We start from the raw sequence: 12,153 nt of genomic DNA, 5'->3' as shown, positions 1-12,153 counted from the left end.
TTCCCCCACAGGGCCATGTGCAGTACCTCCACCGCCGCCTCCACCTCCGCCTCCGCCAGCAACGGTTCCCTGGCCTCCAGGGAGCACAGAGATGCCTGCACAGCTCTCAGCCCAGGGTGTGAACGGCGTTAGCCGAGGGGCCTTGCTCAGCTCCATCCAGAACTTCCAAAAGGGAACGCTGAGAAAAGCCGAAACCTGTGATCACAGTGCCCCCAAGATTGGCTAAGCTTCCTGTTTACACGGGGAGAGAGAAGTTCCCTCTGCCCTACTCCCACCCCAAAGTACCCTGCTGCTGGCTGAGACCCGGAAGCCAGCCCTGCCACACACTGTTCTGCATACGTTCCAGGAAGGGGCTTTCAGGAGAGCAGCATGGGCCAGCACTGCTGCCCAGGACTCTGCTCCTTTGTTAGCACTGTGAAGGATCCTCGCTGTCCTCTAATGCATGTCTTTGGGGGCAGCAGGCTATCTGAAGCAGGATTTCCGCCAACCAAAGGAAACAGAAACAAGCAGTGACAGTATCTGTTGCAGGAGTGAATGGCCTCGTGCTGTAGTCCTTACTACTCGTCAGAGATACCCCTTCATAACTCATCTGTTGAAGCATTTTCTGGACGTTCCTTAGATAACTCATTTCTGCTATCTTTGTTTTGCCTCAGACATTAATGCTGTAGCCCAAAGTAATAGTTACGTTGCTGTGTGAGCAAACCAGCCAAGTTCATTCCTCCCCTCACACTTAGGGGGTGGGGTGGGGTCCCCAAGAGTCTCAAGTGACATTGGGAATCTTATGAGCACAGAACTCAGTCAGGGCTGCAGGAGCAGCTACACCGGACCCACACTTTTACTTAGAATATGTTGAAACAGACAACAAAATATTAAAGTTCCTACCAGTTAAAAGATGTTAAATCCTCAGCAGCTGTCAAGTTTGGGGTTTGGGGTGGTCATTATTACCACATAAGTAAATTTGACATTTAGGAGTCAATTCTGATATAGGAAAGATTTATCCAAATGTATTATCTTTTTAATGCTACTCATTTAATATATCTTTTATCATATGATTTGCTTAAACTTTAAAATAAATTGCACTTTAAAGGATTATGAGTAATCCATTTTAAAATTCAAGTACACACATCAGTGTTGGTTACTATGCAGAGAGAATGTTATCGTGTACAGTTTCATGAAATCTGTGAGAAATGTTCAGCTGTATTTTTTATTAAAATAAACCATGTCAAGAAACATGCTGTTTGTAGATATTTCAAATGACAATTTTCCATTTACCTTTTGTAAACATAAAGACTCATACCGCAGTTTCCTTCCTGTCTTGTCTATTTTGTTTTTGTCATATTTCCTCCTTAATATATGATAACAGGCCTATCTTACTATTTAGATACTGCCTCTAGGATTCTGTAATTCATTTAAACCAGTCTCTTCTCTCAGTTGAGAGGACAGTATCTGTAATGTTTCTGGTGATCGGGGAAAATGTGTTCATTTTAAAGGGAATTCTGGGCATGTAAAGCGTGGAGAAGTTGCTATGCCATGTGTGATGTGGTCTAGGTCATCCATTCCTGATGAAGTTACAGGCCAGAGTCCTGAAGTCAGCTTTGCTGTTTTGGATGGAGTTTCTGGTACATGGATACTGACAAGCAGGGAAGGCTAGAAATGCAGCTCAGTGTTAAAGAGCTTACCTAAGGTGTAAGGTCCTGGGTTTGATCACCAGCACCACCAAAAAAAGCTAAGCAATTGCTTATATATGATCACCTTATTTTCCATTTGACACTAATTTCTCAACAGAATTTTAAGACTTCTGCCCACATTTATTATTTTGTGAATATAAAAATGACTCATAGTAATGAATTCCTTTATTATCAAAACACTGTAACAGTAAATTTATACAATGTCTTTTATACATATAAGTTATCATTGAGCTGTGTCATCAGGATCCTGTCCTTGTATATCAATCTTACTCAAGGAACAGGGCAGCTGTAACAGACACAGTGCAATCTGCTGCAGGCGTGTGGAGTTTCCCACTAAAACACACTTAGCTTTTTACCAGTATAAAATATTGTTGCCTTACAGATTTCTTTATAAGCAGTAAGATCTTTCAGTCCAATCCACAAGTCCCAGCCATTATTTTAAATAAATTTCAATGACTTGAGGTTCAAACCTGAACTAGATATTTAATGTTTTCTTTATTGCAAATATGATGTCTTTGACCTGAGGTACAGAGTTGTCTTCCAGAATCTTTGCATAAGGCATAGGGACATCAGCACCAGTGACACGAACAGCAGGAGCATCCAAGAAATTGAAGGCAGGGCCTGGAAGAAAAACAAGGCTCCCCTGAGAGAAGGGCAAGGAGAGCCAGCTGAGTCTACCACCCTGCAGAGGAGAATGGCACCCAGGAAGAGGAAATTTGCTGTAAAGAAATTCTAGCCGTGGGGATCCATTCCAGGTTTGGTTTTTTTTAATCATTTACCCACGGGGGAAAATGCCAACCTGACAAGTCAAAAGATGAAATCAATTACTTGGCCACCCCTAGCTCTGAATCTCTCCCTCTAGTATGGATCCAGGTACACAATGTTTACTAAAGCTTAACCACAGTCTAAAAGCAGTTTCTTCGAAATACCTTCCATGATCCTGGCACAAATTTCAGCTCCTACTCCAAACTGCGGCCAACCTCCTTCCACGGTTACAAGGTGATTAGTTTTCATGACACTGGCTTCTATGGTTTCAATGTCCATTGGTCTAATGGTACGCAGATTTATCACCTGAACAGATAAAACATCTTTACAGAACCGCTGCAGCACAGACACAGCCTTGACTCCACTGAACCACTTCTTGGCCTTATCACACATGACTACTTTTTTGTTTGTTTGTTTCTTATTAATCTTTGGGTACAGGAAAATCTAATGTGCCTATTGACAGATACATGAGTCGAAAAATAGGAAAGGAGAAATTCCTTAAAATAATAATTTATCCCTCTTTATTAATGAGTAACATTTATCCTTCCTATCTTTGACTTCCCTCTTATCAAAACATCAATGAGCCAGTATTTGAGTGCTCAGTGTATCTCAGGCAGTCAAATAAGCATTAATTCTCACAATTAACACTAATGGGTTAGTATTTCTATTATCTTTACTTTATTACTAATGAAACAGAATGAGTGCCTGACTTGCCCAAGTAGAACCAGCAACTGGTAGGTGCTATCACAAGGTTAGAGTTTTTTTTTTTTTTTGGTGGTAGTACTGAGCTGGGGGTAGGGGTGGGTACCAGCCCATTTTTATTTTGAGACAGGACCTCATTAAGTTGCCCAGGCTGGTCTCAAACCTGCAGTTCTCTCCTGCCTCAGCCTCCCAAAGTCCTGAGATTACAGGTGATGTACAACCACGTGTAACTAGAATCACAGAAAAATCTTGAGTTTTCCTCAAGTCTAGCTCTAATGCTGGATTTTAAATTGAGAAAGTAGGTACTGTTCTAAGAGATCTAAAATCCAAGTGGTAAAAGCTAAGATAAAGGTGTAAAATCAGCAGGTTCAGCTTTGAGATAGAACGAAGCAGCAAAGCACGATTTTATATCCAGTTAAAATTACGAGTCAGACATGGTGGCTCACACCTTTAATCCCAGTACTCAGGGGAGCTGAGGTAGAAAGATCACCCAAGTTCAAGGCCAGCCTGAACTGCATAGTGAGACCCTGCCTCAAAAAACTTCCCACTGTTACAACTTCTATTTTTGGATCTTTTGATTAAAAGCAAGTGAAAAGTACTCACCTCACATTCAACTCCTTCTTTAGAAAGCACTGTTGCAGCTTCTAAGCAATGGCCCACAGGTCTCGAGTGGGAAACCACAGTTATGTGTGTCCCTAAAAACAGAGGTCACAGACCAGAGGTGAGGTTTGAAACCAAAGACACAGTACCACTCTGCAGCCAGCTGTGGCTCGATGCCTAGAGCGGAAACTCAAACCTACTGGGCTGAGCACCTATGAGCCCCCTTGCCTCCTACTGAGATTGTAAGCATGCACCACCAAGCCTAACTTCACATTGTTGAGCTCTACCTTTGCTTTTTTAGTCAAAGTAAATGGCTGTAGTTTCTGGATTAAATAAGACCTACATAAACAGGAGCTGGATTTAAAGGAATGTCTAAACGTACACTAAAGTTTTCTTACCTTGCCTTTCTATTTTGGCTTTTCCAATAGGAATCAGAAAATCCTTTGACTGAGCTTCTGCAGGAAATTCAAAAGGAACTCCATACATCAGTTCATTCTCTAGTACCACCACTGCAAAATATCACATTGAAGCAAAATAAGCAAGTATAGAGTATCTAAAAATGCAAAATACAATATCCCACTTGTGAAAAGTCCACTATGTTCATTACAAAGCCTTCTTTCTTTCCTTTTACGTGTTTCCCATGTCTTTTGAGACAGGGTTTCTCTATGCAGTTCAGGCTGGTATTGAACTTACTTTGTGGCCCAGGCTGGCTTTGAACTCAAACTCAAACAGCGATCTTCCTACCTCAGCCTCCCGAGTGCTGGGACTGCAGGCATGCGCCACCACACCTAGCAGGAAACCTTATTTCTATCATGTCCAGTACCTTAAAGATGGTTTAGGTCAGTGGTGGTGAACCTGTGGCACACACGCTGCAGCCTGCCGTTTGTTACCACTGAAAGTTCCCAAAACTTCACCATCATTGTTTTAGGTACTTAATCTTTGTAGTTTGACTGATTTAATTTCGCCTACTGCAGTGAAGCCAGTGTGGTGGGGGTCAGTAAATGTCTCCTTTACCGAACTGGCCTTGTGATAGAAACAAGAAAAACAAGCACATTCTTTACTACCTTTACGTATCTATGTATCATCATCATTTTATGTCAAGACCTATAAAATGAACCTATTGTGCTTCCTTCTTTTTGTTTCTTAGAAAAAGAATTTACCACAGAAGGCTGAGGCATGCTCACATGCCACAGTTTGGGGGGATGCATGACACAGTGGCGGGGCAGACCTCTCTACTTCAGGGAGGACCCACCCCAGTGGCATAGCCACCACAAGGGCAAGCAATGGGCGTCCACCACATCGGATGACTGACCGATGGTCATCGGATGACCAACCCAGCCCCCTGCCACGAGGCCGAGGGCAGGTAAGTGAATGAGGTCAGCCGATTCCACGCCCTTCCCTTGCACATGCCACTGAAGGGCAAGGTGGAGGAGCAAGAGGCCCACGGACAGGATGAGAAGAGCGATCCCATTCGCCACGCATGTCCACCCCTCACCTGGCGCAGCTTAGGCTTGGCTCAGGAGGGCGCTCATTCACTATGCCTCCTCCTATGCAGAGATTTCAGTTTGTATGTTCAAAAGAGACTCAGGGTCACTCTGCCTACCTGGATTGTTATCCCGAATGGCTGATTTAATAAGTCCTTTTGCATCCTCTGCATTCCAGGGGCTGACCACCTTCAAGCCTGGGCAGTGCCCATACCATGCAGCAAAGCACTGGGAGTGCTGGGCAGCTACACCTGCTGAGGCACCATTAGGCCCCCTGAAGACGATGGGCACAGGCTGGAGGCCCGCCGACATGTAGTAGGTCTTGGCGGCTGAATTTATAACCTGGTCAATGGCTTGCATAGAGAAATTGAAGGTCATAAATTCACAAATGGGCCGCAACCCAGCCTGTCAAGAAAAAAAACATGGACATTAAAAAAAAAAAACAATAACCAGACAGCAACAACGAGTGACCAGCAACTACTCCACTCCTCCAACATCTAATGCTTTTATTTTTTTAAAAGGTCACACTGACAGCTGGGCATGGTGTGGCTCACTCCTGTAATCCCAGCACTCGGTAGGCTAAGATAGGAGGATCGTTGCAAGTTCAAGACCAGCCTAGGCTACAAAGTGAGCTCAAGGCCAGCCTGAACTGCATGGTGAGACCCCATCTAAAAAAGGAAAAAAAAAAAAGTCATACTGGGCCAGGGATTTAGCTCAGTGGCACAGGCATCTGTTTGGCAAGCGCAAGATTGTGAGTTCAATCCTGGTACTACAAAAAAAAAGTCATATTTAGGGCCTGGGTATATATAGCTCAGCAGCACAGTGTCTGCCTGGCAAGCGTGAGGTCCCGAGTTCAACTCCCAGACTTTCAAAAAAAAAAAAACCTTATTTTTAAGGAAATCTCTTTAAACAATGTTACATACCATAGCTGCACCCACAGCAATTCCAGCAAAGCCCATCTATAAAATAAAACATAAGCATGAGTAAAAAACCCACAGAAGTTAGGACTGTGGACACACACATATGCCCCTCAAAGTCTGGCTTCCTGCTGGAAGCTTACCTCAGATATGGGCGTGTCTATGATCCTCTTGTCTCCATACTTCTTCCACAAGCCCCGACTAACCTACAATTTAGAGTTGATCCCATTACTTTCAAGCATATGTAGAAGCAAATGGCCAGCTCAATTTTGTGTAACTTTCACCTATTTTGGTTACCTTGTATGCTCCATCATACTGGGCAACTTCTTCCCCAAGCAGAAATACCCTCTCATCTCTCTCCAGCTCCTCATCCATACCTTGATTGATAGCATCACGAACTGTCACCTGTCACAGGCATGTGAAAATAGTCAATAAGCTATAGGATTCTATAGGACACTGTTGAGATTTCTCTTTTATACTTGCCTAGGCAACCCACAGCATAAAACAGGCAATCTAATACTAAATCAGGTTCTTTTAAAAATTCCAGGAATCTAAAAATAACATTCTGTTCACATGCAGTCTTTGGCTTACTGGTAGGTTTCTGAATATGTTTTTTGATATGTACCCAAGCCTTAGAAAACCACTTGTGGGCCACGTTAGCTCACAAGCAGTTTTCTAGGCAGAACTGTCAAGTCTGTCAAGCCTGAGAGTAAGTACTGAACACTGACTAGGTGAGTGCCAAACACTTTGCATTCAGGATGCTGGAGCTATTATTTTAATATATAGAATAGTAAAATCTTCTAGTAAGTGCATATGGGTTATGGTGATGGCTGGGGGAATGACAACCACTCTATCATCCAGCAACCCCATTTCTAGGTACACACTGGGTAGAACTAAAAGGAGGACTCAAACATACACCTGTATACACATGTTCATCGCAGCACTATTCACCGATCCAAACGGCAGACACAACCCTAATGTCCATCCTTGGATGAATGGGTAAACAAAATGTGAATATACTTACACTGGAAGCTATACAGCCTGTCAAAGGGGACAAATTCTGATTCACACTATAACATGAATAAACTTGAAGACACCTTGCTAAGTGAAATAATTCAGATACAAATGGTCAAATGCTCCATTTATATAAGGTTCTAGAATAGGTAAACGGCCACAGGGGTTACTAGGAATCGGGGGAAGGGAAATGAGGTGTTGTGTAATGGACAGAATTCCTGTTCGGGTTGATGAAAAAAATTGCGGCAGTGGTGATGGTTAACGTACTTTATGCCTCTGAATTAAACTCTTTAAAATGGTAAATTTTTCGATATATATAGCCACAGTAGGGAGGGAGGACAGTGAAAGAAGCCGTCAGTTTTTCTCCATTACTCATCTGATTGCAACCAGCTGGACCAGAGCGCCATGCCAGTGTGACGGGTATTAGGGGGCGACCTAGGCAGCGGGAGTCCCACGCAAGACACGGCCATAGCAGATTCAGAGGCCCGTGGCCCTCGCCCCACTGCCGGACGCCGAGCAGCCACAGGGGCGTCGCAATCCCGGCCTCGCTATGCCCCCTCGCACAAAGGGCTCCCCCCACCGCCCGCGCTGATGACCGTCCCCGCCAGTTACCTGCAGTGTCGCGGGCGCGGTTCGGTGAAAGCGTCTCTTCAGCAGCCCGGAAACCTAGCGAGGGGACAGAAGGACTCTCAGCGTGGACGCAGGGTGGGCAAGGGTGGCGCAGAGTCGCGGGGTTACAAGCCACTGCCTACCTGCCGTAGGGGTCGCTGCACCAGAGCCGACACTGCCGCCATCTTGCCCGTGTCCTCTACCCGCAGCCTAATGACAACACAGCTGCCGCCCGCGTCTGCAGACCCCGCCTCGTAGCCGTCTCGGCCAATGGCAGCGCGCGGCGCCTGCGTGTCCCGCCCACCGCCAGCCGGAGGGTGTGGGGCGTTTGCGCGCCGCCGCGCTGCGCGGTGGTCTCTGACGCTAGGGTTGCACGCCCGGCGCACACTGGAAACAGCTGAAGCTTGGAAGTCCAGGGCTGAGACAAACTGTTAAGAGCTCAGTCGGTGAGGCTGGAGGGACTTGGAGAGTTAGGTCACACCTCTGCGGATACTGGAAACCTTTGGTCACCAGGGAGCGTTTGCACGCACTCTGGAGACGGGGAACTCACCTCTCTGTGCGTTGAACCACGTCTTCGCTGCACAGTGCCTTCAGTTCTGTAGAGTGCAAGCGACAGCTTGCCTTGTATGCAGCGCCTACTGTGTGCCAGGTATTGCGACGTGAGCTCTATAACTCGTCGCAGAGAACCCCTCGCAGGTGACTTGTGTATTGTTATATCCATTTTGCAGATGGGTAAACTGTCACAGAGACTGATTAAATGAGTTTAGGATTGTGGCTTTTCCCACTGCTCCCTAAAGCAGAAGTTGGGATCCTGCGTGGAGCCATTACAACAACCTGCAGTTAAAGAAACCTTTATGGGAAGGTGCCAAACTCCTGACCATGGGGCAGACTCTTAAAGCTCGTTAGTCTGTCCCTCGGAGGGTCAGGCAGGAGAACCTTAAGTACGTAGTCCTCACCCAGCCCTAAGACCTTCCAAACATTTTCTTAGGGGGACCAGAGCTGCCGCTGACGATCTGCCACCTCTGCATCGAGGCTTCGTGAACTGTGGGAAGGCTGGCTCCTCCCAGAGTGCTGGGGAGCCAGGGCAGTAGGAATCGCTAGATGACCCATCTGCTGCCGGAGAGTGGGCTGCGAAGTGGTGAAGGCAGAAGCCGGGAGACCCAAGGAGTGTGCCGAGGAAAGAGCTGGAACCAGCAGGGATGCTATGAGATTTGCTGGTGGACGATGGGGCAAGGAGAGAGGCTACGGGGAGATACAGGTGTGCAGAGGTGGGGAGCTAAGTCTGTTAGAGGGCCGAGATTCCATCCACAGCCAAATTGGATATAGGAGCCTGGGGCTTAGAGGGCAGCCTGGCCGCTGGTGTTGTTGGGCAGTTCCTTAAATGGCGCACCAAACAAAAGTACTGCAGGTCCTTCTTGTCTCGAACAAAGAATTCCCGAGATGAGCCAAAAAGGATGCCCAAAGTTTCTTTGAAAACGCAAGGTGAAAGGGTAAGGGAAGAACCGACCCCGCAGAGCAATTGGGACAAACAAAGAGAGAAAAGGATAAAAAGGAAAAATGAAAGTGCACCCCGGGAGGCACAGGAGGAGTTCCTGCGAGGAGTCAAACTTCGAGCTCCTCCTGTCATCTGCTTACTGAGGCTGTCCACATCTCCTGGGAGCTCCTGAGAAGCTCTAGGTGCCAGCCCCTGGGACTCAGCTGGCGTCATCCTGGGGTCTTGAAATTGAGAGGTCCTGACCATTTCTGGGCCAGCTTTGCCGTGTGGACAGCTGCCTAGATATGGCCTTCACTGTCCTGGCCTCTGTTTCCTCATCTGTAAGATGGAGAGGCCGTCTCTGAGGATGTGGTCCACGCTGTCCAGGTGACCCTCACTTCCACCTGCATCCTGTCCTGTCAGCCTCCAGTTATGACTCCAGCGGGGCGGGGGATGTTCGCTTCCTCGGAGCCCTTCAGTTCCCTTCAGGAACATCCCACACCTCCTCAGAGGGCCGCAGCATCTTTGAGAAACTCCGACTTGGATTCCGGCTCAGAAGGAAAAACAAAGTCAGTCAGTTTCAATCCTTTCAACATTCTGCCCTGGAAGATTCCAGAATCAGAATGACAAAACCAAAGGGTGGTGGAGGTCTAGGTCAAGGACAATTATCACAAAAGCCAAGACTTTTTTTTTTTTTTTTGCAAGTGAATAATTTTTTCAATTTATTTGGTGAAAAAAAACCTTATCTTTTCTTCATTGACTTATCTTTGGAGATTTGCCTGAATTGTCTGAATTTTTTTTCTAGATTCAAACCCATGACAATCCTGCCTCAGCCTACTGGGATTACAGTTGTGCGCCACCGTTCCTTGCTCAGCTGACCATTTTGATCGGCTTATTTTTGGACTTTGTACTCCGCTCGTTGAGCTGTGTGTTTAATATAGCTGTTTAGTAATTTTTTAAATCAGATAGTATGAGTCCTCCAACATTGGTGTTTCTCAGTTTCTCTGCATTTAAAAGGAAAGGTCAAGAAAAAGAAATCAAGATTTACCATGTACAGGTGTAAATTGTTCATAATAAATGTAATCATTATGTAACCTAAATTGTGCCGATAAATATAATTAAATTTTTTAAAATGTTGACAAAATTTCTGCTGGAATGGTATTAAGTCCACAGAACATATGAGGAAAATGTTATTCTAAGTTCACTGAGTTTTCCAGTCCATGAGCCCTATGTATCATTCCACTTAGGTCTTCTCTGATTTTCTTCATCAGTGTTTTATAATTTTCAGCATATAGGTCCTGCAAACCTTCAGTAGGTTGTGCTTGTTTCTGTTTTTTAAATTTACAAATGCTACGTAAAAATTTTTTGGCCAGGGATTTAGCTCAGTGGCATACCAGCTGCCTGGCAAGCAGGAGGTCCTGAATTTGATTTCTGGCACCCCCCCCCATTTTATTTTTTAATTTCCAATCATTTATTGCCAGTATAGGAATATAATTGATTTTTTATTTTGGTACCAGGGATCAAACTCCAGACCTCACGCTTACCAGGCAGGCACTTGTGCCGTTGAGCTACAGCCCCAGCCCAACAATTGATCTTTATGAGTTGACAGTAAGTCCTGCAACCTTGCTATACTCACTTATTCTAGAAGCTTCTCTATAGATCACTTGGAATTGTCTGCTATATAGTTATTTTGTCTGTGAAAGGGACCATTTTATTTGTTCCTTTGTAATATGTACACCTTTGGCTGTTCTGGCCTTATTGCCGGCCTGCTAGTGTAGAACTGAATCAGAATGAGAAACAGAAAACATTCACCATTAAGTGTGATGCTTGTTTTGAGTAGTGTTGTGTGTGTGTGGTTTTATTTTTGTTTTTTATTAGATGCTCCTGTTCAGACTACTGATGTTCCCTTCCGTTCCTAGTTTACTGAGTTTTTTTTATTATGAATGGCTATTGAACTTTGTTAAGTAATTTTCCTGTACCACGTTAATTAATTATGTCTTCTTTAGTCTGCTAACATAGTAAATGACAATGTTAGAGTATGGGTTTTTTTTTTCCAAGTTTTAATTTTTTTATTAACACATATGTGCATAACATAATAATTACATTCCTTGTGGGGAGTTCGCACATGTTAAATTCTTATAAACCCTAAGTGGTCATGCTGAGATACACATATGCATACATATTGCTGGATTTGATTTGCTAATTTTGTAGGATATATTTTATGATCATGAAAGAAAATTGGTCTGTAGTTTTTCTTGTATTACCTTGTCTAATTTTGGTATTTTGTATCGGAATCATGTTGGCCTCATAAAATGGGTTGGAAAGTGTTCTCTATTTTTTATTTTGTGACAAAGTCTTGGTCAGTCACTAACTTGTCCAGACTGAGTTAGAACTTGTCATCCTCTGGCTTCAGCATGTCAAGAGTCCCAGGATTATAGGCACATACCACCACACCTGGCTTGGAAGGGGAAACTTTTAAGAGACCAAGTAGGAGGTCTTCGGGTCACTGGGGATGTGCCCTTGAAGGGGATTAGGAGGATCTGGCCCCTCTGCTGTTTCTCTTTTTCTTTCACTCTTCCATTCTATCACATATTTCCACTGTGATAGACTGCTTTTCCATGGGCCCAAAAACAATACAGCCAACCCAGCTTGGACCAAAGCCTCTCAAACTGTGAGCCAAAATAAACATTTTTCCTCTTTATAAATGGATTATCTAGGCTATTTATTACAGTAACAGAAAACTGACTAACAAATTTGTGTTATATTGAATATATAAAGTATATGATACATATATAAATATAGATAAAGATATGGATATTTTGGAGAGCTACTTACAACTCTAATTATTTGGTTTTTACCACATGCTGGATTATATTTTGTATTTTTATTGCATTTTCTGC

The 12,153-nt window shown here is 44.4% G+C and overlaps 2 protein-coding genes and 1 long non-coding RNA gene across 12 annotated transcripts in view; 2 read left to right on the top strand and 1 right to left on the bottom strand.

The window, feature by feature from the left end:
* Positions 1-1,301, top strand: part of Pxk (PX domain containing serine/threonine kinase like) — a 77,466-nt gene extending 76,165 nt beyond the window's left edge. For 8 of the 10 annotated variants that reach the window (XM_063257198.1, XM_063257199.1, XM_063257194.1 and 5 more), the window contains exon 19: positions 12-171. Coding sequence is in view for 2 of the 10 variants with exons in the window: in XM_023561756.2 (XP_023417524.2) it covers positions 12-226 (215 nt within the window). In the remaining 8 variants the exon portion in view is untranslated. Of the gene's footprint in view, positions 1-11 lie in introns of all 10 variants that reach the window. The other 2 variants (XM_023561756.2, XM_063257188.1) reach the window with 1 other exon arrangement.
* A 534-nt stretch (positions 1,302-1,835) lies between these two features.
* Pdhb (pyruvate dehydrogenase E1 subunit beta) lies at positions 1,836-8,064 on the bottom strand. The gene is made up of 10 exons (XM_003480123.5): positions 7,923-8,064; positions 7,783-7,836; positions 6,454-6,561; positions 6,300-6,362; positions 6,163-6,198; positions 5,359-5,644; positions 4,154-4,264; positions 3,759-3,850; positions 2,618-2,759; positions 1,836-2,309 (listed from the first exon to the last, which is right to left on the bottom strand). Exons 1-10 carry the CDS (start codon positions 7,962-7,964, stop codon positions 2,164-2,166), a joined length of 1,080 nt encoding a protein of 359 aa, XP_003480171.1. The 5' UTR covers positions 7,965-8,064; the 3' UTR covers positions 1,836-2,163.
* LOC134477869 (uncharacterized) lies at positions 8,057-11,958 on the top strand. Its single transcript, XR_010050114.1, has 2 exons — positions 8,057-8,475; positions 8,768-11,958. It is a non-coding gene; the product is annotated as an uncharacterized LOC134477869 (long non-coding RNA).
* Positions 11,959-12,153: the final 195 nt, after the last annotated feature.

This window comes from Cavia porcellus, unplaced genomic scaffold, assembly GCF_034190915.1.
Source record: "Cavia porcellus strain 051 isolate PalLab524CR breed Dunkin Hartley unplaced genomic scaffold, mCavPor4.1 scaffold_10, whole genome shotgun sequence".
In the NCBI taxonomy this organism is placed as follows: domain Eukaryota; kingdom Metazoa; phylum Chordata; class Mammalia; order Rodentia; family Caviidae; genus Cavia; species Cavia porcellus.
The sequence above is the reverse complement of the archived record's forward strand: the minus strand, read 5'-3'. Positions and strand labels throughout refer to the sequence as shown.

Excerpts from the sequence above, each read along its gene's own strand:
- Pdhb (XM_003480123.5), bottom strand. The coding sequence starts at position 7,964 with ATGGCGGCAGTGTCGGCTCTGGTGCAGCGACCCCTACGGCAG. Across the intron at positions 6,562-7,782 it reads CCGCGCCCGCGACACTGCAG|GTGACAGTTCGTGATGCTAT; the intron begins GTAACTGGCGGG and ends TGCCTGTGACAG. Across the intron at positions 2,760-3,758 it reads AAGAAGGAGTTGAATGTGAG|GTGATAAATCTGCGTACCAT; the intron begins GTGAGTACTTTT and ends TTATCTGTTCAG.